Genomic DNA, 27,849 nt, shown 5'->3' on the forward strand with positions numbered 1-27,849 from the left:
AAACATGAAGGTAGATACTGTACCAAAGCAACCTCTTTCAGATGAAGAGTTTCCAGGAGTCTTGGAATAGGTCAGCCACGTATTGCTTATATATATCTTGAACCTTCTTGCCAAAAGGGACAAAGTTGTTGACATCAGCAGCTGTCCACTAAAAATTGGCCTGACACCACCCCAATCGTGCGACAAACTACCATGAAACAGAACTAGCATCCACTTGCTGTTAAGTGCTCTCTTCCCCCATTTTCAAAAACAAATAAATCATAACCGTTTACAACCACAAAATCATTTTTTTACCTAGAGAGAACACTTTTGTAGTTGCAAAATAAAAATAAAAAATTAAATAAAGTGCTTTTATTTGCTTAAAAAAACAACAACCCTATTTTAGGGACGTAAAACAAAAAAACAAAAAACAAAATAAAATCATACAGAACAATTCTACCACATCCAGCATACCTGAAAATAAATTGTACACACCCAAGTCCAGTCCAAATGTGGAGCTTCTTTGTTTTGTTTCTTTTTCAGGATTGGATATCCCTTCATATACACGGTATATACATATTTACTTTTTTCTTTTTTTTTTTTTTTTTTACTTCCTCAATATATTATGACAATATATATTTATTTTTTTGTCTATAGACAACAACAAAAAACAACAACTACAAAAGCAACACAATGATAAAGCAAAGGAGTCCAAGTTTGAAGACAGGAGTGCGGGGAAAGGAACAAGGTCCGCCGTTTGCCTGGTTGGGGAAAATGTGCCAGCGTTCCCTCTGCGGGTGCAGTGCCTCCAGATCCTGCAGGGCGCTATAGGCGGCAGAGGTGAAGTTGGCATCCCCAGTGGTGAGGAGGTCAAAGACACAGGAGTGGAAGTAGATGTCCTTCACTTTGAGTTTCTCCCGGCACTTGGCTGTGGCACTTCCCAGAGAGAAGCTCCCACGTGGATGCTGTGGGATATTGTGTGGCTGCTGCTGTTGGTGGTGTTGGTGTTGGTGTTGGTGTTTGGGGTGGTGCAGCCCCAGGACTGGCAGAGGGAGGTACCCATCCTCGTCAATGCGCTCCGCCATGGGGCATCCGTTCATGCAAAGCTGCAGGTCCTGGGTCTCATCGTAGGCCAAGGCCAGCTCCTCGGGCATGCGCACGGCCAGGGTCAGGTAGCGGCCCACCTGCCTCACGATGACGGTGGCCCCGATGTAGCGGGCGTGGATCTCCGCGTGCTGCCCGGCTTCCTTTTCCACGATCCGCAGGCTCTTGGTGTCGCCGTCGCCTCCGCTGGTGGTGCCGTCCACGAAGGCAGCAGGGAGGTCGTCCGTCACCGCCTGGTACACCTTCTGCTCTGTGCACTCTTGGTAAGGTTTGAAGATAATCGTTATCTGAGAAACACAATGATAAAAAGGTGTTTATTTTTACTGTATTAATCGTATTCACTATTACTATTACCAGTAGTTCGGGCTACTGGCAGGGTGAAGGGTGTTGGATAAAAAATGAGCTGGCTGCTTTCTCCCCTCACATCAAAAGTTACTACCAAACATAATTTGAAGAATTTTTTTTTTTTTTTATCTGCAATGAACACAGTCCTCTATTAAGCTATAGAATATTATTGTTGTATGGAATTGGAATTCAAACATGAGTTGCTATACTGTAAACGAAGGCACAACATACAGAATTCTAGGAATTTATTTCCTAAATTGTTGTCAGACTTGCTGTGCACATTACTGTATGTAGAGTGAATGGGGTCCTTGTTTCTCCTCAGACACTGCGTTTGTGTGAGGATTTCACACACACACACCATACTGTAAAGCAGTATGTAGGAATTCAGCCAACTCTCAATGGACCAAGAGCAGCACCAATTGGCCAGACAGGTTAATTCAATGGCTTGTTACTGTTTTTTATAACTGAAATGAACATTATTTTGTGTACGTCGCAAGTTTACTTCAGAACACTGCTCTTAGTCTCTATGGACCCCAGCAGGAAGTAATAAAGGTTCAGCAATACTGAAAAGGATTTCAGGAATTGAAGCCTTGTTTATTTTTTTGAGAATGAAACTAAAGGTCGGCTTCTCAGGTCAGCATTGTGGTGTGATAACTTGGGGAGGTATATATACAGTACCGTGCAAATTTATTAGAACATCTCAAGATTTGCCATTTATATACCTACCTGCATGAAAACCTCTGGATGTAAGAATTCACCATGCAGCCACCCAAGAGCTTCAGTGTCGGAGGACAACGCAGCTCTCGGGCAGCTTACAGGCAAGCCTGCAGGTGCCCGGCAAGACTACAGGGGTCGCTGGTGTACGGTGAGCCGAGGACACCCTGGCCGACCTAACCCTCCCTCCCCCCGGACAACGCTCGGCCAATTGTGCACCGCCCCCTGGGAGCTCCCGTCCACGGTCGGCTGTGGAATAGCCTGGACTCGAACTCACGACGTCCAGACTATAGAGCGCATCCTGCACTCCACGCAGAGCGCCTTTACTGGATGCGCCACTCGGGAGCCCCCGAGAATTAACATTTTTGGTCAGTCAATTAAATTTAATGAGTAAAAATATGCATCGCATATTTGAACAACTTGTCTGCCTCCCCTAAAACTTCATCTCTCAGAATACAATGTCTTCAGTTACTAGGAAACTGTACACAAGCAAAACCAAGCCAACAAACATGATTCAGTCTCTGGCTAGCCCTGTTGTCTTTGCAGCCAATCACAGTAAGAATAAGAATAATTCAAAGCTACACAGGATGAAGCGTAAACACCCCAGTCCAGCTATAATATTAAACCAACTGTTTCATAACTTATTAATGCATGTCCTTAGTTTATTTATCTCTCTGGCTTTATATTGAAGTTTTAACATGTTCACTGAGTTTAAGAATTTAATGTTAAAATATAAGTAACGTAATTAATATTTGCAGAGTCAGTGTGATACCTCGAAAAAAATGTGCTGAGCCGATAAAGAACTCAGCACACGCGTGGTTGTACAGGAGTTCAAAGCAATATTGCAGTTAAAATGGAAGGCTCTTTGTTAATGCCTACCCCATTACCATTACAGATTGTACAGTATTTATCGAGATTACTCATGACTGCAAGGTAATGTCGCACTTTACTCTTTGAAAATTTTAATCTCTCAGTGTTAAAATTAGAGGGCAAGTTATTCGCAGACCCACAGCCTTATCTGGAGCACTGGTCATCAGTGATATACAGTAGAAACAATAAGCACTAGTGTGGAAAGACCACTTTGTGTTTAATTAGGCATCTTAAACAACTTCTAAAAGTTACCATTTGTGGCTGTGTGTTCCTTTTCTCTTACTATTTTAAATTAATTGCATGTGCGGCATATTACAGTCATCAATTAAAATTAGACTATCACCAATTTGCCTATTTTAACAATTTTTCAAGGCTTTCAGTTCCAGTGGTTTGATTTCATATGCACAACAAATCAAAACAGAAGCAATTGGGTGTTCTAATACATTGCACACTAATATATATTATATATACAGTATATAAAGCAAATCTAGCTAATACATTTTCAGCTGTGGCTGATATCCAGAAAGGCTCTATGTTCTCATCAGTGATCTCCTGTAGGCCTCTAATCCAAATCCCTGGACAGCATACAGTACATTAAGAAAAGTCTGGTCCGCTGACCCTTTAGCATCAGCTAATTGTAATAATGCAACAAAACAAATGATGCAGTCAAAGTATGCCTGAAAGCCAAAATGACCTGAGTGGCATCATGAGACTTTTTGCTTAAGTAATGGGTTTCATCTGCTTTGTCTTTGTCATAAGGTTACAGATTCTGTGATTCAGACAAACAGGCTATTGTACAGATAGCAGGACCGGGGAGCAGTCAGTTAAAACATGGCATGCAGACAATTACATACTGAAATTACAAATAGCAATGCCACACGCACCAATGGATCAGTGCTGAAAACATTCCTATCAGCGGCACTCTTCAGTTAAACCAATTTACTTCAAACATGTAGCATGGGACCATTCTACAATCAGAGACGTTAATCCCATTAATAGACCAAAGCTTATTCAATTTGGGACAGTAAAATGACCACTCTGTGATGTTTGTACAACAAAGATATATACTGTCTGAAAATACTAGTCAGAGACTAGATTAAGAGAACCATATGCTGCATTCCAGGCCATTCTGTGTCCTCCTGGAGTTTCATGTGCACAGAACACCCCAGGCCTCCTGGAGTTTCACGTGCACAGAACACCCCAGGCCTCCTGGAGTTTCACGTGCACAGAACACCCCAGGCCTCCTGGAGCTTCACATAGACAGAACACCCCAGGCCTCCTGGAGTTTCACGTGCACAGAACACCCCAGACCTCCTGGAGTTTCACATAGACAGAACACCCCAGGCCTCCTGGAGTTTCACATAGACAGAACACCCCAGGCCTCCTGGAGTTTCACGTGGGCAGAACACCCCAGGCCTCCTGGAGTTTCACGTGGGCAGAACACCCCAGGCCTCCTGGAGTTTCACGTGGGCAGAACACCCCAGGCCTCCTGGAGTTTCACGTGGGCAGAACACCCCAGGCCTCCTGGAGCTTCACGTGCACACTTAAGGCCTTGTTGAATATCTGACTGGAATCCCCAGTAGAGCTGATTTTTTTTAATCTCAAAGCACTTTACAGTAACATGTAAGTAGCATGTACGATTTGTTGGCAACACTAAAAATAGCTTGACACAGACTAGATTACAGTATGTCAGTTAGTACCATACAGTACATCTGACCCCGTTCAAGAGTATTCTGTAAATAACACTAGGAAAATATACCATACAAAGCAGGTCACCATGTCCTGTACCTACAGTATATAGAATAACGTCCATTAACAAATAACCACTGCCAGAGGAAAGAGAAGCTTGGCCGCAGGAAGAAAGGTCACCAGCTGTGAGGCCACGTTGGAATAGGGTGCGTTCCATTGGGCAGAATGACAGTGTTAAAACTGAGAAAGAATAGGGAATGCATGGAGTACAATAGTCTTCATTTTTAAGCAATAGGCATGCATTTAACCAGCATCTCCAAGAAATGGCTCTAGCTGTTTGAGTCCAAGTCATAAAATCTGCACATGTGATTCTTAGAGACGATATTAGAAGTGCAAAGTCAAAAAAACAAACAGAAATCAACAATGCAAACTAATATTTCACAGCAAATGACTACATTCATCATTCAAAAAAGCTGATGCAGTATAAAAGTACCAAAAGAGTAATACTGTGCCATAAAAAACAGGTTTAAGTCAATATGACTATCTATAAGGAGACCAACTCAAGCAACAAATACACCTGCGCTACAGAGAACAAAGCATTCATTGTTACACTTAGTTTTTTTTGTTTGTTTCTCCTTTAGCATGCAATATGAACTCGAACCCTATCAGCAAGATAAAAGAAAAGGTTCCTACATGTACTGTACAACAGCTGTGAAGAATGAGAAGATAAAACTGTTAACCCTAGCACGGTGCCAGACCCGTTTCATACCGACACCAACAGGGACTTGCAGGGAATAAAGGGTTCACTATCGGCTTAATCAGGCACAACTAAACAGGAACCAAAGGATTAAGGGATGGAGGGAGGGAGGGAGAAAGGGAGGGGGGGTTGACTGAAGTCTTTAAAATCTTAAAAGGAGTTGAAAAAGTTAACCATAACCAATACTTTAAGCTCAGTACAGTAACCAGAACCAAAGGACACAGTTGGAACTGGAAGTGGAGACTATAGGACAGAGCATAGCAGACACTTCTTTAAACAGAGTGGTGAGGGGATGGAATGGGTTACCAAGTCATGTTGTTCACACTGAATCACTAGGATCCTTGAAGACTCGACGACAATGTTTTGAGATCTACTAGCTAAGAGGATTCAGACAAGCACTGATGTAAACTACTAGTTTTTTAGTCAAAATAAAGGTTACTAATTGATGTCCAGGCCAAACCTAGGGAGAAAGCTGGTGTCCCACAGCTCCAGTAAACCTACATTTGGGGAATGTGAAGAGCCTAGACTATTAACAAGGCTGTCATTGTGCTAAATGAGTGCAGAGAAGGATAACTCGAGGAAGGATGGTGTAAACAGACTACGTTAAATACGCATTGATGGACACTCCAGCTTTAAATGGAATGGAGTTGCGTTATACAACTGGGGTAATAAAATAACACAAATGCTGCAAAGAGGTTTACACTTCACTGGCAGTTTGCCTGCATTCAATTGCCATCCGGTGACATAAACTGATTGAGGATGAGGCTGGCTATAACCAGCAGCCACTAATACAGTAGGACTGCTTTGTTATCATTTCCCAAGATCTGGCCCCATTAAGCACTAGGAAGGACAGGCATGGACTGTGTGTAAGAGCATCAACCCCACTCCTTTAAATACTGTACATGTGTTAATGAGATTCTGATATGCTGTTGATTTGAACAACTCAAAATTAATTGTGTGTAACTTTCAATTTTCAAAATGTCTGCTCTAGCTGGGGTTTGAGAGCTGTCCTCCAAATCAGGAAGTGCAATTAAAAAAAAAAAATTAAAAAAAACGTAAGGGCTCTGGCTTTTCTATTCTGTGTCACATCAGGAATCGTTATTGCTGTGTTACCTGTTTGACAATGTGGGCAATAATCCTTACACTATCAGAGCGGACATTTTGAAAAGAGCTTAGAAACAGTGTAAAAGGTTGTCAGGATGTTAATGAAAAGAAAAATTGCAGGTACATTATTTAAACAGCTGAGGTAACATTTGGGAACATGTAACGCTATATTTTTCTGAACCACGCTACTTACTCTTTAACTTCAACTGTCACATTTAACAACTTAAATTTAAATAATAAAGTAAAGTAAATCGAAAAACTTGCCATGATAAGACATCACAGAGCAAACTTTTTGCATCGCTTCCAACAAGAAACAGATCCACTGGACAGTGCTTCTACCGCTGAGGTTGGTCCCCTGGACCCCACACCCTCACCTGCATCTCAGGTGTGAACACCCCAATATTTTGGCCACAAGCTGCCACTGACTAATAGCACTACTATAAGTGATTGCTGTGCATTCCAAATGCAAAAGCCAATACAAGAAGCAGACCACTTCTACACTAGTTCAGTCCAGTTCAGTCCTCCTGTGGAGGCCTGTCTTTGGCAAGTGGAGGCTCACTCGGTCCCATCCTCTATTAAAGCAATTAGGAGAGGCTGACTTCTGTCAGTCCTCAATCCTAATGGGAGGTGAAAGATTCCAAATCAGCCTCATCTTCTTCAGCCACACAAGGAAGCAACCTGGACTCGCTTCAAATCTCTTTCAGATCAGTCCCATTGCAAGATGCAAATGTAGCCTCCAAGCCCTGGTGATTCACATCCGGATCTAGGCTAGTCAGTACGAGTCAAAGCCAAGCACTCCAGCAATAAAGCACTGTACAGTGGAGCTGAACTTGGAGCATCTTGCAGGCTTGTGGAGTCTGAACAGGCTGGTAGGGGAGGGGCTCGGGGCTCCCAGGTGTTCAAGCCTAGGGTGCCCTCTCACAGTTTTTTCCCTTAAATCACAAGTCATAAAAGTACAGACTACTCTTTGTAATTTATCACCTACTATTTTCCTCCAAGTTGTTACTGGAGAAACTTGTACCCAGTGACAATATTCAAATGGAGTGGGGACTGGTCTCAAAAGGGCTTTTCATTATTTGTGACCAAGTGGGGATGCTGTGGGTCACTGGGTCAAGCCCTGACACACTGTAGGAACTGACCATTCAACTGCAGACTTAGATGGGAACTTGTATAAAGAATAACACCTCACTGTGGTTTAAAAATGTCAACATAAAATGCTTGGAAAACAAAACCAGCAGCAGCAAAAACAAGGAGAGACCTGCGAGAATGTATTATGCTAATGAATGTTAATAGAAGTACACTTACTTGAGATACATTTATTTCCCTTGGGCGGTAAAGATTCTAACCCATATCTAATCTTTTCTATTTTTTTTTATTTAAGTTCTGCTACAGTGCACACAGGAAATGGATCATAAAGCTTAGCAACAGTAAATGCTAACAAGGCATGACTTTTAAGCCCCGCTTACCACCAGATGCAATCAGGAGGTTTTGAAATGCTCTGGTGCCATCAAGACATCAACCAAACAGCTCAGAGATTAGAGCAGGTGCTTCTGGATCGGCCCCCTCGTGGCAATGGATTGTACTGTTTTACAGAGACTGAAGATCACCACTGCAGGCTGTACAGTTCAACGACTCAAATAAAACACTTGAGAAATCAACAGTTACAACTCATTTCACTCAATGGATACATTTCAGAACTGTTAGCGCTTTGGTCAAACACAGGACAGCTTGTGGTCAGTGAAGCATAGGGTTACCATAAGACTCAGCGTACACTAGGACAGTGTGGGACAGTTCATTTCACATTCTGGGAAGTGTAGTCCTGCTGTGAAAGGTACCCGAGACAGGTACAACATAAAAGAATGCATTGCAATGCGAGTTGAAAAGCCTGAACTGTCCTGGTGTACATGGAGTCATATGGGAACTCTAATGAAGGAGCTGTAACAGAAGCTTCAGGAAACCACCAAAAATAAAATAAAATGAAGTCAAAACATGAAGCTCACCTTATTAGTTGCTGTAGCAGTGGAGCCTGGCACAACAGGCACGTTTGTGACTTGCACAGACAAGTAGTTGTTATCAATCAGGGGCCAGGCTCCCTCCACCTTGCAGGTCTGGAATTGGTCCTTGAAAGTCCTGAGGTGGGGGTCCCCGAAAAGGCCACAGAAGAGGTAGGTGGGCTGCCCTGGGTCCCCTGCCCGGAACTCCCTTCCGCTTCCATGGTGACGGCTGTGATAGTTGCAGGACTCTGGGGCTGTCTCGGGGTGGGTGGAGGAGGTAGGCCCATCCTTGGAGCAGTTGCGTTGCATCATGAGGTCGCTGATGCCCAGCACGGCGGAGTGATAGACGAGGTTCCCGCGGCACGTCTTGGTGTTGCGGTGGGTGCAGGCCGAGTAGGCCCGGAGTGCTTTGCAGAACTCCGTGTCGAATCCATCCAAGGCCGAGTTGAGATGGGACGTCAGGGAGACGAAGTCCGACGTGCACTTCGAGATTCGACACTGCGTAGCCTGTGGCTGACACTCTCCTGAGAACCAACAAGAGAAAATAAACATAAATAATAAACTAGTAGATACTTCCAGTTAACATGTCTTAACTGTCAACACTTTAAAAGGTTTCTCAGGTAAGGCAGATTAAGGCTTAATACAGTCGTTGATCCCAGGCATGCTACCCACTAAGGGATATTTAGTCATAGAAACAACACACAAGAATAGAAAGTTAAACTAGTATCAGTTTATCCACAATCATAATTTACAAAAAGGAAAATAGATGCATATAAATCACATATGACAAGGTAATAAAGTGGTAGGCCCAGTTAGTTTTTTTTTTTTTTTTTTTTTTTAAATATTGTGTAGCATCAAACAGCCATGGCACGGTAAAGTATTCTCCCTCAGTTACTGGTGGAGTTCGGCCTCCCGACAGGTGGGGATGCTGTGTTCACTAACTCCTATTCCTTACCAGTGATGATGTGGACCTTAAGTCTAGTGTCTGAGGTGGCCATCTTGGTAGAGGAAAACCGCATGTGCTACAGACACCATTTCCATGAGTCATTGTTGGATTAACTGCACCTGTTCCTTAGGGATCGGTGCAGAACTAGTTCAAGGGGTGGAGTCTGGAGTATATATGGGAGGTGTGCGTGTTCGGGAGTTAGTCGTGCTAGGGGATGCCAGGAGAGAGGCGCGGAGCCACACACAGAGATATATAAATTGTTTTCTGCCAGCCCTTGTGTTGTGAACAGTGTTTGCAAGGACATCAATCCTGCTTCAGACTTGTTACATGGAACTACCCGAGTGAACCCGGGGTTGGATTACCTGGCTCCTGCACTTCCTTGGATCCCTTGCAAGTGCCATTGCTGGACTGACTCATTCACTGGCTGTTAATGTCAGAACCCGGTCTTACTGGTGTGTTTTTGTTCATCTGCACTTCCTTTTGGCTGTCCAGTTTGTGTTTGTGGAAGTGTCCTGCAGTGACAAGCAATCCAATAATTCAGAGGGCTGCTTTAAAAAAAGTGGAAGATCCTATTGCTGTCAGCCCAGGAGACTACCTTCAAACCTATGGTCACTCCAGCCAAGAAGAAACTTCACGAAATCGGATATATTTGGCAGATCGCACGAACATTAAAGCATCCAAAAGAGAAAGAAATGTAGCACTCTGCCTATGTTAGGACTAAATATCCATGGGTAGCATGCCTGGGATCAATGGCTGCAGCAAGAAGCTGTTTTTGTTTTCCACTTCTTTAATTTAGAAGTCAGGGCCTGGGTTACATCTTTGGTAGATAATGCTACTATCTTGAGTTTGTCATTGGTGTCTGCCAAAAACAATTCTTAGACGGCAATGTACAGTTGTAATACCTGGAAGTCTGTGCAAAAAAGTAGTGTTATACTCTGCACTTTAAATAAATAATTAACGTGACAGTGTGTCACATAACAGCCTGACACATTCATTTCCATATGCAGTGGAGAAAATGCTACCCATCTTTTATGTGCTTTACCACTTTTTAATGGGACCAAGGAAGCTTTAGACTTATTCACACAGGCTTTTCAGCGGCAATTCAGTCTAACAGCACTCAAGTTTTCATCTCGACAGCAATACCTTCAGAAGCTCGACATGTTTACAACATCTCTTCAAAGTGGTTGTGAAATCCTCTTTAATCTAAATGAGCAGCAGTAAAAATGAGTCCAAATGACTTCCAGCTTCAATACACAAGCTCATAAAAAAGAATGAATGAATGAATGAATGAATTGCAGATAAATAAAATGAATAAAATGACAGTCAGCAGATTGCAGCTGGGGTTTTATGAATAAAAAGCGCCCAGCAAAGCCCATTCTAAAACGCCTCCCCACAAGAAAGCTATATCTGGACCACTTGTTCATATGCAGCCCCCCCACCATTTTTGTTTGACTAAGAACATGAAAGTCATTTCAAGCAAGAGAAGGTATGAAGTCGTTAACATCTCTTGCAGTGCGGTATCAACTGACTGCTAGGAAACCACATGCAGAAAACTCCCATTTAAACTCCCACAGCTACACAGCTGCAGAAATACACTAGAGAATAAACTCCTTCTATAGATTATGTATTTCACACTCTTTCAGTTACCTTATCTTCCATATTAAGCAAATTACTGTTTTAGTGACTAACAAACCCACCTCTTTATTGCTAGCTAACCCCCACCATTGCAGGCAATATCCAGTCGCTGATTAGCCAAGACAAACAACACAAAGAGAACCATTAGTATATAGAGATCTAGATACAGTGCAGAAACAGAACCTGTATTGCATTTAACTGAAACTACAGATAACAAATGAGACCCAAATAGGTTTTGATGTGCATGAAACCCAAGCTATGGTTCGAGGGCAAGCTAGTGCAGCTTTATCAGAGGCAGGAACTGAAGAGAGAAGCTTTTAACGAGGGTAAAGTGCACTTCATTGCCTTCCGTCACTAGCATACTTACTCACTTATTGACTTGTAATGCAGTTATATCACAAAGCTTGAGTCGAGCCGCACATTAGACATGCCCTGCAATCAATAACACTGCCGTTTGTTTCTGGAACACTTACTTGTAGACCAGCAGATTTATTTATTTATTTTTATTTTTTTTGGACTTACATCATCAACTATTTCAGAACTTGTGATCAAATACAACACTGCAACTGGGGAATGGTTAGAGGAATAAACCCAAACGCTACATCATTTCACAATTGTTTTTATGTTTTTGTAGATACAGTACCCCATTCTCCTCTCAGCCAACACACTATTTGAAATCTGATGAGGAATAAACTCTACCTACTGGAACCAATCTATACAGAATGTAACATGTAATTTAAGCAGCAGACCAGAAGGTGGCAGCAGAAACATAACACACTATAATTACTACAGAAATCCTCACAGTCATAGTCAGAAACAAGTGACTTGAGTGGTAGTGCTTTATTAATACAGTAGTTACCGCGTATAGGAACACTTCCTAATAGACCACTTTGCCTAAGAGAACATCCCTGTGGTGAAACTGATTTTTTCCCATTGTAAATGCACCGGCTAAAGGAACAGGAACTTCACTTAAAAGAACACCTTGGCACCAACAGCAATTCATTCACAACGGATACAGTACTGTTTTGTAACCTGATAACTCCTCATCAACAAACTTAAATTAAAATGTTTTTTACATTCTTTTCAAAAGTGACTTATCATCACAAGAGTGTCTTTAGGCACCCGGATTGGTTTATTCAATCTTTCGTTTTGTATTCTGATTTCCACGAGTGCACCTCGATCGCTACAAAACGGCATGTAAACAAACAGCAAAATGCACCGCTGTTTCTCCTGCTACACAAAGTTGAAAATTGTTCGAGCTCTTGAAAAAAACCCGAATCAGACACAAGTTGGGTCACAATGAAGTTGGAATCAGGGTTTTGTCAGTTCTGAAGACATGCTGGTGGGATTCGGGTCACAATGAAGTTAGAATCACGGTTTTGTCAGTTCTGAAGACATGCTGGTTGGATTCGGGTCACAATGAAGTTAGAATCACGGTTTTGTCAGTTCTGAAGACATGCTGGTGGGATTCGGGTCACAATGAAGTTGGAATCACGGTTTTGCACACTACTGTATATAATATACTTGCGACTTGTTGTATTGTGGAAACACATTATTAACACCCAAGGTCTCTTTTTTGAGCTGGGAATTCTTTTATGAATGTTATTATAATTACACTAGTTATTGTAAACGTACACACTACTGTATATCCACCAAATGCCCCAGGGTTGGTTCTGTCCTGTAAAATGCTCACCTTCCAACGCTGAAGGGTCACATCCCTACAGTACTAATGCAGAGAGAGGGTCTTGAAATAATGCCCTTTGTTTCCCAGCGCCATGGTGTTTGGGGCCAGTGTTCTGCTGGAGGAGATGGCTTTGGGATGAACCTCCCTGTAAAACCCAACCCCCTCCTGTTTCACAGTTGTTAAAATTCACTCTGTACGGTTCTTGACCCCTGGTGCCCTGACCAAATTCCACATCTTGAAATTTCACTCCAGCACACAGTAACTGACTGGGCCCCTTTGGAAAGGAGCATGACTGTTCAAAGCGCTAGCCTGTGTAAATATCTCCAGTAAGCTAATTGCATTAAGGCGTGCTCTGTGCACAGACCCCATCCCAAAAGCAGGAACCACATGTTAATTGAGAATAAAGAAAAAAGGCAATTTTTTTCCCCCTCCTGCAGGATTATACTGGATCTAACTTTATTAGTTACCAAGGTTACTGCCAGACAGACACACACTCATACACAAAAACATGAATGCTTTTATTTATCCTGATCTCCCTCCCTTAAACAGTTTCAACCTGTGAATATCCAAGTACAGTATATGTGTGTCCTGAACACTTGATCATAAAAATAAGAATTTGTCAAAAAGACACAACATGTGTCTGCTGGACCAAGTTTAACTTTAATAGCACTATGTAACACAATTTTTGTTCCTGGGTAGTAAGTGTTATTTCCTAATTGCTTATGCCTCAAAAGTATAGAAAATGACTATTATTCCCCACAAACTTTGCTTTTGTGACCAGGACAGTGATATTTTGAAATTTATCTATTTCCAATGAGAAAACCGGCGAATTTGTGTCTTTTCGTTCACATAAAGTCAGAAAAAAACAACATATGTATCCAAATTAACATGTATTTATACTAAAGTAATACAAAAATGACTACAAAAGATTTAGAAGTGAGTAGTTTTTCGAGATTTACGATTATACTGTAAATCACTTTCACGAATCAGCCCCCAAATGTAGTCTCCCATCATGTTCTCGTTATACTGTCCTTGGTAGCGGCGTTCAAAGTCCAGTATATCCTGGTGGAAGCGCTCGCCTTGCTCCTCCGAGTACGCTCCCATGTTCTCCTTGAATTTATCAAGATGAGCATCAAGGATATGGACTTTGAGGGACATCCTACAGCCTATTGTGCCGTAGTTCTTCACCAGAGTCTCAATCAGCTCCACATAGTTTTCGGCCTTGTGATTGCCCAGGAAGCCCCGAACCACTGCGACAAAGCTCTTCCAAGCCGCTTTCTCCTTACTAGTGAGCTTCTTGGGGAATTTATTGCACTCCAGGATCTTCTTTATCTGTGGTCCGACGAAGACACCGGCTTTGACCTTTGCCTCAGACAGCTTAGGGAAGAAGTCTTGAAGGTACTTGAAGGCTGCCGACTCCTTATCTAGAGCTCTGACAAATTGTTTCATAAGGCCCAATTTGATGTGCAGTGGTGGCATCAGCACTTTCCGGGGGTCCACCAGTGGATCCCACTTGACGTTGTTCCTCCCCACAGAGAACTCGGTCCGCTGTGGCCAGTCCCGCCTGTGGTAGTGCGCCTTGGTGTCCCTGCTGTCCCAAAGGCAAAGATAGCAGGGAAACTTGGTAAAACCGCCTTGGAGACCCATCAGGAATGCCACCATTTTGAAGTCTCCTATGACCTTGATGCCATCTCAGAAAAATGCAGATATGTATCCACTTAGGTAGCTGGAACTAAACTGAACTGGTGGGCTTAAGGCCCCTGTATTTATACTACTATTTATATTACTGGAAAGTTCTAGAAAGTTCTAGAAGTTACTCCAAGTTTACTCAGCACTGAATCTATCTGGAATGTTCTGGAAAATAGGTAAATTTCAAAATATCACTGTCCTGGTCACAAAAGCAAAGTTTGTGGGGAATAATAGCCATTTTCTATACTTTTGAGGCATAAGCAATTAGGAAATAACAAACTGTGCTCTGCACCTAGCTCCACACTCTGCCCTGGGACACAGGGACCCTGTTCTGCACCTTGCTCCACATCTCTCTTTACCATCCTATTAAAAACAGCAAATGGCTTTGCACTCGATTATCTCTTCCTATCACACTCATTCGACAGTCAAGTGCTTGGGTTAAAAAATGAAGACAGTCTTCTATTAAAACCATTGGAATGACCACCAGCTGTGCTGTACACTGCTATTGTAACCATGTTTAAATTGGGACAGTCCACTGCTATTGCAACCCTGTTTAAACTGGGACAGTCCACAGCTATTGTGCCCACAATGCCAAAGCCATAACTTCCATCCCCTGATCTCCTTTAACAGCTTTTTTTTTAAATAGCTGTCCTATTTCTTCCTAGGTCAGTCTAAGTCCCTGTACCATGAAGCTGCAAGCTATTTAAAAATATACACCAGGAGCATCGGCAGAGCAATTTTCTCCCAAGTATCCTAAATGACACTAATAAGACAGAGATCCAGTGTTAATGCAGAGCTCCGTTTCTGAGTGATCATTGCCCTATGCAAAGCTTCACTGAGTTACAGCTCTCCGTCACTTCATGGAGGAGATCTGGATGCCTAACTGCCATCTTACTCAAGGTAAGGTTAGAACAACACATGATCATGACAGTGTTGATCATTTGTTTAGTTCCGATTATTCATTGCACTGAAATGATGATCAGATGTATTATCTGCGGTAATCTTCTGACAGTCATCTGAAGCGCAAATGTTCCTCTCTCTCTCTCTCTCTCTCTCTCTCTCTCTCTCTCTCTCTCTCTCTCTCTCTCTCTCTCTCTCTCTCTCTCTCTCTCTCTCTCTCTCTCTCTCTCTCTCATTTCTTTTTTTTTTGTCTGGCAACACGCAATGTACTGTATATGAACAATTCTGACTTGTAAAGCTGGATTTAAAAAAAAATAATACATAGGGATCATATCTGCTACAGAAATGGGCATTACAGGATTAAACTGGGCATTGAAAAATTAAAATCTTCAGTCCCCCCCCCCCCCCCTCTCCATTTTAGGGCAGAATAGTGGTATCCATGATTAAAAAAAATAAATAAATAAATGGTGTCTTTCTCTTTCACTGTGCAACACCACACAAGCGTACTTAAAGAGATTGTGGGATGCAGAGATGGATGCAGAAAAGTAAACCAGACTGTGAAGGTCTGCAGACAAGAGGAAAATGACTAGACGCCTTCCTCTAGGAATCAGAAAGCAAGGCTAGCAGCATGCTGTAGGCATGTAACCCTAATGCTCAGTTGTGTACAAAATATGATGGTACTTGATGGATTGCATTTTTAAAAAATGAGCGTGGGGGGGGGGGGGGGGTAATGCATTTCAGACTCAGGTTTCTATTACTGCGAGAATCTTTCAACTAGAAATCTTCATATAATCATCACAACCTATAATCATACACCTCAACTGTCTTCTTTTCTACAATGCACTGGTGACCGACTTGCATTTTACTGTGTCATCATTGCTCATTCGGTCTTCACAAGATTCAGCAGCTTTGAGAAGCCTTTCCTTAGGCATTTGGAAAGGACAACCGGGGGGAGGGGGGGCATGGTTATTATTAAGCCCGATTAAAACGACTCCTCTAATGTTTAGTTGGGAGTATCCGCTGGGCTCTCAAATCAAGAGGGTGTTTCTTCATTAAAAGTGAAACTAATCAAAGTCCATTATGCTCAGCTGCCCGAGACCATGTTGAATATTCAATATGAAGGTGCGAGCATTCGACAGACACCCAGCACCATTCCATCTAATGGTGAGGATACCAGAGTGGAGCAGCTGTCAAGAGGCCAGGTGAAAACTGGACACCACATCTGTACAAATAACAAGAGAGTCTTATTCACAAGCCACTTCAACCCGAGGGGAGTCGTTTAGTAGGGTGTAATAGAGCATCAGACATAAAAAAACAGTGCTAAGATAAATCACTGCTGATGAGCATGGCGCTTTTTATTCTTTTTTATTTGTATTCTGTAAAAAGATGTTAGGGTAGCCAATAAAATAGGAAAGCACAGGAGTAAATGAAACAAGATAATACAACAGGGTTAGTGTGAGGGACAGGGTTAGGGTGAGGGATAGGGTCAGGGTTAGTAGGGTGAGGGACAGGGTGAGGGTGAGGGATAGGGTCAGGGTTAGTAGGGTGAGGGACAGAGTTAGGGTGAGGGTGAGGGACAGAGTTAGGGTGAGGGATAGGGATAAGGACAGGGTTAGGAATAGGTTTAACACAACAGGGATTAACAATCAGATGCTAACAAAAATAAATAAATCGGTCCCGTGCATTGCCTCCTGTTTCACATTCGAGGAATACATCCATTGTATCCGATTTGTTCCATGTCGTCTTGAATGAATACATTGAATCCACCTTTTAACTGAGGACACTTTCAAATAGATACATTGAATCCATCTTTTAACTGAGGACACTTTCAAATAGATACATTGAATCCATCTTTTAACTGGGGACACTTTCAAATAGATACATTGAATCCATCTTTTAACTGAGGACACTTTCAAATAGATACATTGAATCCACCTTTTAACTGAGGACACTTTCAAATAGATACATTGAATCCATCTTTTAACTGAGGACACTTTCAAATAGATACATTGAATCCATCTTTTAACTGGGGACACTTTCAAATAGATACATTGAATCCATCTTTTAACTGGGGACACTTTCAAATAGATACATTGAATCCATCTTTTAACTGGGGACACTTTCAAATAGATACATTGAATCCATCTTTTAACTGGGGACACTTTCAAATAGATACATTGAATCCATCTTTTAACTGGGGACACTTTCAATAGATACATTGAATCCATCTTTTAACTGGGGACACTTTCAAATAGATTCATTGAATCCATCTTTTAACTGGGGACACTTTCAAATAGATACATTGAATCCATCTTTTAACTGGGGACACTTTCAAATAGATACATTGAATCCATCTTTTAACTGGGGACACTTTCAATAGATACATTGAATCCATCTTTTAACTGGGGACACTTTCAAATAGATTCATTGAATCCATCTTTTAACTGGGGACACTTTCAAATAGATACATTGAATCCATCTTTTAACTGGGGACACTTTCAAATAGATACATTGAATCCATCTTTTAACTGGGGACACTTTCAAATAGATATATTGAATCCATCTTTTAACTGGGGACACTTTCAAATAGATACATTGAATCCATCTTTTAACTGGGGACACTTTCAAATAGATACATTGAATCCAGTCAGCTCCACTTAAAGCATGTTATTTAAAGTGTCCAGAATAAGGGCTACAATTTGCAGGATACACGATGTCACCTCGGAGAGTTTAGGAATGCAGTGGATTGAAATGGGTACAAAACGCTCCTTTCAGCAGGTAAGTAAAAACAATAAAGTCTATCATCACTAAATCTTCTAACCCTAGACTACCAATATAATAGGGTTTCCTTAGTATAGTAAATTATATGGGTGTTCATATTTTAATTGAAACATTCAGGGAAAATGTGTACTTTTAAAATCTTAAATACTTTCTCAAACAGTTAACACTGCAGCTATTTTCTACATTCAATAATGTGCATCTGAAATAATTTTTTAAAAATTAAAATGCTAGACTTTATATCGAAACGTAACCGTGAAAAGTAAGTTTACTATAACGTGGCAGACTTATTGGTTATTACAAGCCAGGGTATGTCGGATACAACGCATGATGTATATGCTGAAGCGAAATGCCTTTTACTGGCTTGAAAACCATTACTTTGTACAGAAATACTAAAACCTTGAAAGGAACGCGCAAGGCTGATTTAGTTGAAATGCTTCCTCCACTAACACACACGAGTCTGTCTGTGTAGGTTGGGGATGGTAACTTGATCCCAGCCCTGACTTTCAGTAAACAGCATCGGCGACCAGAAAACCAGGACGCAAATCCATTACAGTAACAAACAAAAAATACCGGTACACAAGTGCACATTTCAATATGTTAATATATAAAACAGATAAACGGCTATGTTAGGACACAATGAAGCCAGTCAAGTAACTTTGATGTCTGTATATACAATTTATCTCTAAATAGCATAATTTTAACGCACATGCCGTTTTGATCCGTGCTAGTTGGTGGAGTATGCCTCTAGCTCGATAGCACTTAACTTCGCAAAATGATCTCTTTTGAAATATATTTCAATAGTGTTAAGCGGCTATAAATTATTAATAAAAAAATCAAGTTACCTATGTGGACCCAAGAGGAGACGACGATCAGGACCAGAAGAGTTAGGACAGGAGGCGGGGAGCGGAGGCGTTCAGCCCCGGGGTAGTAAAATCCTGCTTTCCCCATACCCATCCATCCAGGTCGCGTTGCGGGACTCAAATACACCACGGGAGGGACAGAGCTGGAGCTGCGACAGTGCCGGGAAATCGGGCCTCTGCTCTCCGCTTTCTCTGTAAGCGATCGCGCAATGGCATAAACAGACGGAAAGGAAAGTAAAACAATACTAACAAAACGCGAATGCTTGTTGAAATCCCAATCGACAGCACTGCGCGTCTGAGCTCTCGGGTTTACTTCTTATTGTATCGGTTCTCCAGAAGTATTCTGAGCCTGTTTTTCGTTGCTGTTTAATCCGACCGAACCTCTCTTACTGCGGTCAATCTCAGTTGTGCACTAACTCTCTTTCTCTCTCTGGCATGCACACTTGCAAAATCCATCCCCTTTTCCTAGTGATCACTTGCAAATCTACCAAACCATATCTGACACTTGAACGGAACACCCGCCCGCAAACACAAGGCAACGCCCAGCCACAGACTGACAATTCCTTGGAGGCCGGTGTCAGCGGAGCAAGCAGACTGTATCTCCTTAGTGGGAATATTACATGAGATTATATTGATAGCGGATGATATTGCGTGATTTGATTTCTACAACATGGTTTATTTATTTTAACATCCCCAGTCTACTATCAAAAACACAGAGATAATATTATCCCCCAAAACAACAAAACATAGATAAATGAATAGAACTGAACATGTAAACAAATCCATAAATGCATAAATAAACACACATTGCATATTGCATACCGAGCAGGTGAAACATGTTATATCTGACATATATCTACGTATATTCCGATCTTTTTTCACGCCCAAAGATTAACTAGAAACACATGAGTGCCGTTTAAAGAAAGTGTGGGGGCAATCTGAGGGTATAAATCTCACAATGTAATCCTTAACTAGAAGTTGCCACATATTACCCACTCTGCCTGGGTAGACGTGGCTGTGTGTGGGAGACATAGGCTACTGCAGGCTAATTAGCCTTAGGCATATGGAAAACTAACATGTTGCCTAAATGTAAGTGCTACATTTTGGAAAAAAATTGCAGCCTGCACAAAAGACAGTGGCCCCTTTCATATATGTCTCATATACGATTATATTATTGGGCAACTGTGGGACTTTATACCAAGTGACGCACATAGTTAATAATGAAATAGCTGAATTGAGTTGATATCAGAGATACTGTACAACTCAATATCCATTGTAAATACATTGCCCGACCTGTAAAATACTCACTTTGATATATTGTATCAGCAATAGCTACAGTCATGCGTTGCTGTATAAAACATCTCCACTGACACTGAATAATACAATGCCCCCATTACTTGCGCCACACACGCCAACAGGACGAACCAGGGTTCAGAATATGAACAATGGATCGATATTGTCCGCATTTCGCGATTGGTTGAAGTAAATGCCAGTCATCACTCCCCTCATCCGCAACTGGACTATCAAGGTAGGTTGCGCAGTTACCGATACAAAGCAGTGATAACTTGAGAAACTGAATCAATCCAGCATCCTTTTAAAGTTAATCACAAACTTACCAGTCAATAACACAGCTACTACTGTAGGCTTTATAAACAGTCGAGACATCTACATAGCAAACAGTGTGACAGAATAAACTGGCAACTAATAAAGTAGTATTTATAATATTCTTATAATTACACCTGAGTATTGCAAATTCGTTTTCTTTTTAATATTAACTGGATATTTTGGGCGGCGTGTGAATGAAATTTAAGTGTATTTTATCTAGTGGCAATAAACTATTAAACTATATCCCACACGAACAATCGGCTTTGTTAAAAGAGGGACACAATAGAGTAGGGTGTTTTTAATATGGGGTTACTGTACTTTAAACTGAGATAATAAATAGTTATCTGTAATAACAGTGAATAGTTATCGTGATTGGGTGCGAAGTGCTCTCTCATCACAGCATATGGATTACATATTTGAAAATGAATTTGCACAACAACGCAGCTATTGGCATCACGTTTAGTTCGACCACATGCGAGTAAAACTTAGACGCTCTTCCACTGCACTAAAAAGATACAGATGATCATAGTACGTGGTACAATTGTACATCTTATCTTACCATCTTATCGAAAAACAAACAGGCTGTACAATGCAGTACTTCAACCAGTTCTGCAAAGCACAGACAGTGACATGTAATGACTGTTTCAGCCTACAGGGGGCACAAAAGCGTCATCAGACAGCCGCAGCGTAGATGGGAAGGGTATGAGCAGCCTAAATTAAAACGGTCTCAGCTTGCTGTTCAGTTTGAAACTATTAGACCTTGTCTCGCTTTGTTTCTAGGTTCATGTGGAAGAGGCATAGCCAAAAGAATGACTGATTTTCAGCCCAAGGGTTTCATTATGTTTTAACTCTGCCCTTCATAATTACAGTTTAGAAGAAACTGTAGATTGAATGTTATCCTCATCAGTACAGTGCATCTATAGTTAGCACTTATTTATTATACTAATGTATTAGGACATTATTAACTAATACATGATAAAGAAAGAGGCTACATTTGATTGAAATCTCAGCTATTAAATTTGGTAATATATTCTATTACTTATCTTGACAGTTGATAAAGACACACTAACTCTTATCACAAATCTATTGCTTCATCCTTCTAATACAAACCACAGTTTCTATACACTGCTTTGTAAAAGAATCTCACTATTATGTTGAGGCCCATTTCCCTAACCACTTCTGTAAGCATCCTGCTCAGTCCAGCTGCTGTTTTCATGCAGGTTATGTTTTTGTTTCTTTGTCTCTCTCCTGTATCGCTCATGACTGAGTCGTTGAATTGATTTGAACTACATTTCATTTCTACATGTTTTTGTAGAATACATTTCTTTTTGTAATCCTTTTGTATTATTAGTAGACAGACTGTTTCGAAAGTTCCCACGGGACTGCACAAGTACACAACAGCTGTGGTGAAGGCAGAGATTGGGGTTGTGCAAAGAACCGTTTTGTTCTTTAACAGAGTGGGTTAACCCCTTAAGGTACACAAGGAATTGAGCGCTTGATCAAACGGTTTCTTCTGAAAACGGGTTCTTCTTAAAACACATTTGACTCGACTACCAAGAGGAAACTGACCATTTGGATGAGCAGATCCAACCTGAACATTTTAAACACTGTTTGGTGCACCTCACTGCATAAATAAGAACGTTTGCATCATTGTATATGTGTGACACATGCACCCTTAAAGGGCTAATCACCCCCTCTTATATAGTTTATGCTGCATATCTGGTGCTGTTGGATGGCCTAAAGCCCTAGAATACATTAAAGTCATCCCTATACCGACCAATGCTAATTCCTGGTGTTTGCTTTTCGTGGTTGCCTGGTTCAGCTGTACACATGTAACTGCCCAGACGTGAACACTTACCAGGGGGACACTACAGCTTCCAGGACCACCTCTCCTATTTACCGCACTTCAAACACACCGTATTGGCTAGATGGTGCTGTCTGTGCAATACATGGCACTATCTGTGTAAATTAGTTGCTGTTCCAATGGACATTAACATTTTATTGGTATCATTAGAGGTTAATGGTGATCTAATTTGTGCCTCTGAAAACATATTCTTGCTCAGAGGAAGACAGCTTGGTTAATGAGCTGCCTCATTTTGCACATTTACAAATTAGAAGCATTCTGTGTTCCAGGGAATGCAATGAATCTTTGTGAAGCCTCTTTTATACCACTGCCCTTGGACTAAGAGGTATTATAGGGTTGGATGACCTAGCATACATCTTTATCCCTAGTGATGTACATGCGTATGTCTGTATATCTGCGTAACCACTTATTAAAATGGGATGAAACTTGGTATTAAGATTATTCAGTAGCAGTTATTGGGAATATCAGTTTGCGGGGCTGTACAGAGGTTTCTTTCTGTTCATTTCAGCACACAATCACACAGTCTTTTAATCTAATCATTAAAACCACAAATAAGCTACACATTTCAGAGCAACAGCACCAGCACTAGTTAAAAGTACACCTAAACAAACCATTACCTCCTTGTTTGAGACTGTGCCATACAGTCAATGGCAAAAGTATCCAGCTTGCAGGCAATTATGAGGGCTTTACAAGCCAAAGCTCTTTGTCTGAGGTTTTGAGCTGGGTGACAGATAGAGTAAGCACACCGCCTGATCTTAATCCACATCTACTGTAGTATCAGTGAGGTTATCATTTAAAAATAGAATTGTTCCAGTTGTTCCAAAGACTGAGCCATGCCAAGGTGGATATGCTACAGTAATCTACTGTAATACATGTTGTTACATTGTGGTATCTTGTAAGGGACAATATTGCCTGATAGTTAAAGCAAGCTTTGTTTCTGTACAAGAACCCTGGTTAATTGTGTTAAGATATTCTCAATAACCAAAAGACAATGGGGGTATCAAGCCAAACACCAGTATCATTTACAGCCTCAAGTGTAGACCCATATCCTGCTCTAGCAATATGCATAGCTTCTTACTCATTTAGGTTGTAATGAGAGCCAACGCTCATTGCTTTAACTGGTATTAGGAAGCAGCTTATATAAAATAAGTTTATACTGGAGCTAAACATATATAATAGCAGCCATTACATCATGGGTTCCCTGAATGGCAGATAAGTCATGAGAGCAGCATTGGCCTTTGCGTTCCCACAAGGTTAGGGAGGGAAACCTAATGGCCAAGTTCACCACGCTCCAGCAACCACTGCTGGCCAGGGACTTCCCAGGGCTCAGTAGCTTGGTAGCATGGGTTCAGCTGGTGGAACGAAGCGGCTGGTGTGACAGCGGGAGTGGAGCTTTGATACTCAGGCATCCTGATCGGTAAGTGAGGTGCAACAGTGAGGCAGCATTGAATTATCTGTCATTGAAGAAGGTGATATTATAGATGTGGGTTTCACCCACAGATCCCCATCACGAGTATCAGGATCTGGCTACTAAAGCACTAGCCTCTGTCTACTATTGCATTGTATTTAATAACGGAACAAGTCTTTTATTGATGGGTTTTTGATGCCCATGCTAACAATTTCATACACGTTTTCTAATGGTGAATACCAGTGTCAAATGAAATGTGAATGTTCTGGCTCTGGATGTAGAGATCAAAGCCAAACTCAGACCAGGATCATAACACAGAGCCCTGTGCCAGGCAGTCCTCTGTGACTGTTCAAAGAAAATAAAGAGAAAGTTTCATGTGCTATCAATCTAGCTCTGCTGATCATTACCAAACCACTTCACAAAATGATGTGCAGTATTTCTTTAATCATAATGTTTGGCTGCTCTTTCTGATAAAGCGTACAGCTGCATCATTTCATTATATTTAGCTTTCAGGATGCTTAGTTCCTAGAATAAAAGCTGTCAGTTAAATCTGGATGACACCTTTCTGTGTTTTTCATCATTCTTTCATCATCTGTATTAATTCTCTAAGGAGTCTACCAGTGGAAAAAAAAACAAATGTTTGATCCCCTAAGCAATTGTTTTGCACATCTAATACAAGCTGATGTGGTAATTGTGTAGCGCTTCCATTCCTCATTCACAACGCTTTATCAAACTGGTTAATTAAATATCAGCACCAAGCATTGTGCCTCCTGCATGTTGAGATGAAGTCCATGTTTATAATCAGCAAGAGAGATGAGGACTGTCATCTCCAAGACCACAGCTGGAGAGAAAATAAAACTTTCCACTTATTGATATGTCATGGAACCTGAAGTTCTGTACAATGAAGCTTTTTTAATGTTAGCATTTTTTTAAACCTTCAAAAAAGTTGAGTGAGCCTAGTAAAGCCTTTACGCCACCCCTTTGCCTGGATTAGTGAGGTCTTGAATTCCGTTTATGTGGAAAAAGCAGCGTACAAAGCTCCAGAAAATCTTCCTGGGTGGAGCCACTTGATTACTCTAAACTTAACCACATTATGCTGAAAAACTTCTCTTGTGTTTCTTATCTTTCCTACTTATTCCAGTCCTAGGGCACCATTATGCCTTGTTCTCTGTTATCTGCACCATGCACGTATGTCCTGCGCAATGCAACTTGTCTTATTTATTTTGTTCCATTAAGTTTCCTTTTAAGAATCAAGAAGCATCACCATTGATGGACGACGGTCATTTTAAGCTGTTTCAGTTGTTTGCAATATTAGGAAAATAAGAGCCCCCCCCCACCCGTCCACCCCCAGAGCACTGCACAAAATAACAATAACATTCTGAAGTTAGCGATCCCCAAGGTCCACATTCCAATTAAGGGTGCACATTCTTCACATGACGGTCTGTGTCAGTAAGGGCAAGCCACTACTGAAACTGTGGTTGCCAAGGCTACTGCTGGAACGAGTAGGGTTGGGGACCGACTGTGTAAATAATATTATACTAAATATCCTCGTTTTTCACAAAGAATGATATTTTAATAAGGTCATTCGGTGCATCATTATTAAAATATTTTGACGCAGTAATGAATACAATGCTTTGATTCGTTCTTCCATGAATCTTTCATGAAAAACGAGACAACAGAACTAAACAGTGTGATGAATTTCCAGATTTGAGGTAAAGCTATGCTGTAAATAAGCAGAAAGCGGACACAGCTAGTAAGATATTTTGCATGCATGTAAAATGCATGCATGTGTACCAAACACACTGGTAAATCCAGGAATTTATAATTTGCTATATTTGTTTTAACTCCAGCTTCTAGATTGTATTTATACATTTCAAAATTACCTTTACACGTACATTTATTTTTTTCATTGAATCTGTAGTCTCCATTTTATGCACCCTATTTTGAAGCAAGTGCAAAAGCAAATGAACTGTGTGGAATACAAGTATTATCGTGGTATAAAACTAGTGCAAAATGTGAATACGAACTCAGGTTAGCACATGAGGTTATTCAACCTCTTACATCAATGACTGATATCATTTCAATATCTTTGGAAATCCCTTCAAACATGCTTTCAAATTAGAAAAACATTATCCCCCACATATATACAAAATGAGTTCAAAGGTCATCCAAGTGGGTATTGCCCCCCCATACACAGCTCTTCCTTTGCAAGCACATGACATCTGCCCTGGCACCATTTATATGTGTCGTCAGCCAAATGAGAGAGGCACCTCCCCAGAACTGGATCCACTTGAGAAGGAATCACCCAGCTGTGGCATTAAAGAACAATTGAACTGCTGTTTCTTCAGTGGGTTATTGATGCTTTATAACGTTAATGATTAAATTTCCTGTTTGCCCTTCGGCCCTTTCCATTACTTCAAGGAACATCTATCAATGGAATTTGTCAATTGACCCCATAGGTTCTAATTTGTGTCTAAGTTTCAGCATTTTGTTCACATGCTTTGTCAAACCATTGCGGCTGTATTGATTTTTACCTATAATCTTTAAGAACAACATGAGAACTGCCTACAATTTCAGATAAAGACACAGTAACAGTAATCAACGCCTCATTAAATATATGCAAAAGATTTTAATGAACCATCCATCTCACCAGTGCACTGGAGGTACCCGAAATGTTGTCATTTTTTACGAATACAGAATGCTATCATTTTTGACTGGGGATTGGGTAGTGTATTTGGGGTATGCAGAACAGGGATATTTATTTTATTGTGTAAACCAACCTACAAGTGTGGCAGTACCGGTTCCAAAATATTATTACAGGATGCATATTGACTTACTCCTCTCCCGAATGAAATGAAATAACCCAGTGGGTTTCTGCAATGATGACAATGAAATGAAATAACCCAATGGGTCCATGCAATTATGAGAAGGCTTGCTCATGAATCTTCTGCATACATTTCAATAGAGGAGGAGGATCTAATCAGGGATGCCAAGGTATTAGGTATTGGGGTGAAAGAGGCAACACCTGCCAAATATTGAGGTGGTTCATACCTCCAACATCTGGGATTCCCTGCACAATACGATAGGTAGTGTTCAAGTATGTTCCCACTGTAAGTACTTGGGGAAAACTCCCCCTGTACCTTTGGGGTCCTTTGTCTTGCTGTAAAATAGACCATCTAGGAATCTCAGGATTGTGACTAGAATGATGGGTGTAGAAAATCTACAGTGGCTCTACAGTATATACAGGTTCAAACTTTTTGTCCAATTATTTATGTTTTACAAATATATTTATGATTTTCAAAAAGCATTTGACAAAGTATCGCACAAATGACTATACTTAAAGATTAAATCAGTTTGGAATAAATGGTAAAGTAGCAGCATGGATTCATAACTGGTTAGAAGACAGAAAGCAGAGAGTTATAATTAGAGGCCAGGCATCAAACTGGAGTAACATAACAAGTGTGGTACCACAGGGATCAGTATTGGGACCCTGTTATTCATAATCTATGTAAATGACTTGAACCAAGACATAATCAGTAAACTATGCAAATTTGCAGACGACACAAAAACTGGGAGGGGTAGCCAACTCCCTATCAGCAAATTTAGTAATACAAAGAGATTTAGACAAGATTCAAGCTTGGGCTGACACATGGCAGATGACATTTTATGTGAATAAATGTAGTCTCGCACATAGGGCAGAAAAACATTAGAGGCAAGTACAGTATGAATATTAATGAAATAGAGGAAGCAATGTGTGAGAAGGCCGGGGGTAGTACTGGATTAATCTCTTAAACCAACTAGACAGTAGGGAGAAGCTATAAAAAAAGGCAAATAGAATGTTAGGTTATATAGATAAGACAGTTTAATTCAAATCTAGAGGTTATATTACAATTATATAATGCACTAGTATGAGCACACCTA

The 27,849-nt window shown here is 41.0% G+C and overlaps 1 protein-coding gene across 1 annotated transcript; it reads right to left on the reverse strand.

Moving 5' to 3' along the window:
* Positions 1-336: 336 nt before the first annotated feature.
* Positions 337-19,642, reverse strand: LOC117404140 (repulsive guidance molecule B). The gene is made up of 3 exons (XM_034006897.3): positions 19,034-19,642; positions 8,563-9,080; positions 337-1,370 (listed from the first exon to the last, which is right to left on the reverse strand). The coding sequence occupies exons 1-3, from the start codon at positions 19,143-19,145 to the stop codon at positions 657-659; spliced, it is 1,344 nt and encodes a 447-aa protein (XP_033862788.3). The 5' UTR covers positions 19,146-19,642; the 3' UTR covers positions 337-656.
* Between the last annotated feature and the right edge of the window lie 8,207 nt (positions 19,643-27,849).

Source organism: Acipenser ruthenus, chromosome 1 (assembly GCF_902713425.1).
Source record: "Acipenser ruthenus chromosome 1, fAciRut3.2 maternal haplotype, whole genome shotgun sequence".
In the NCBI taxonomy this organism is placed as follows: Eukaryota; Metazoa; Chordata; class Actinopteri; order Acipenseriformes; family Acipenseridae; genus Acipenser; species Acipenser ruthenus.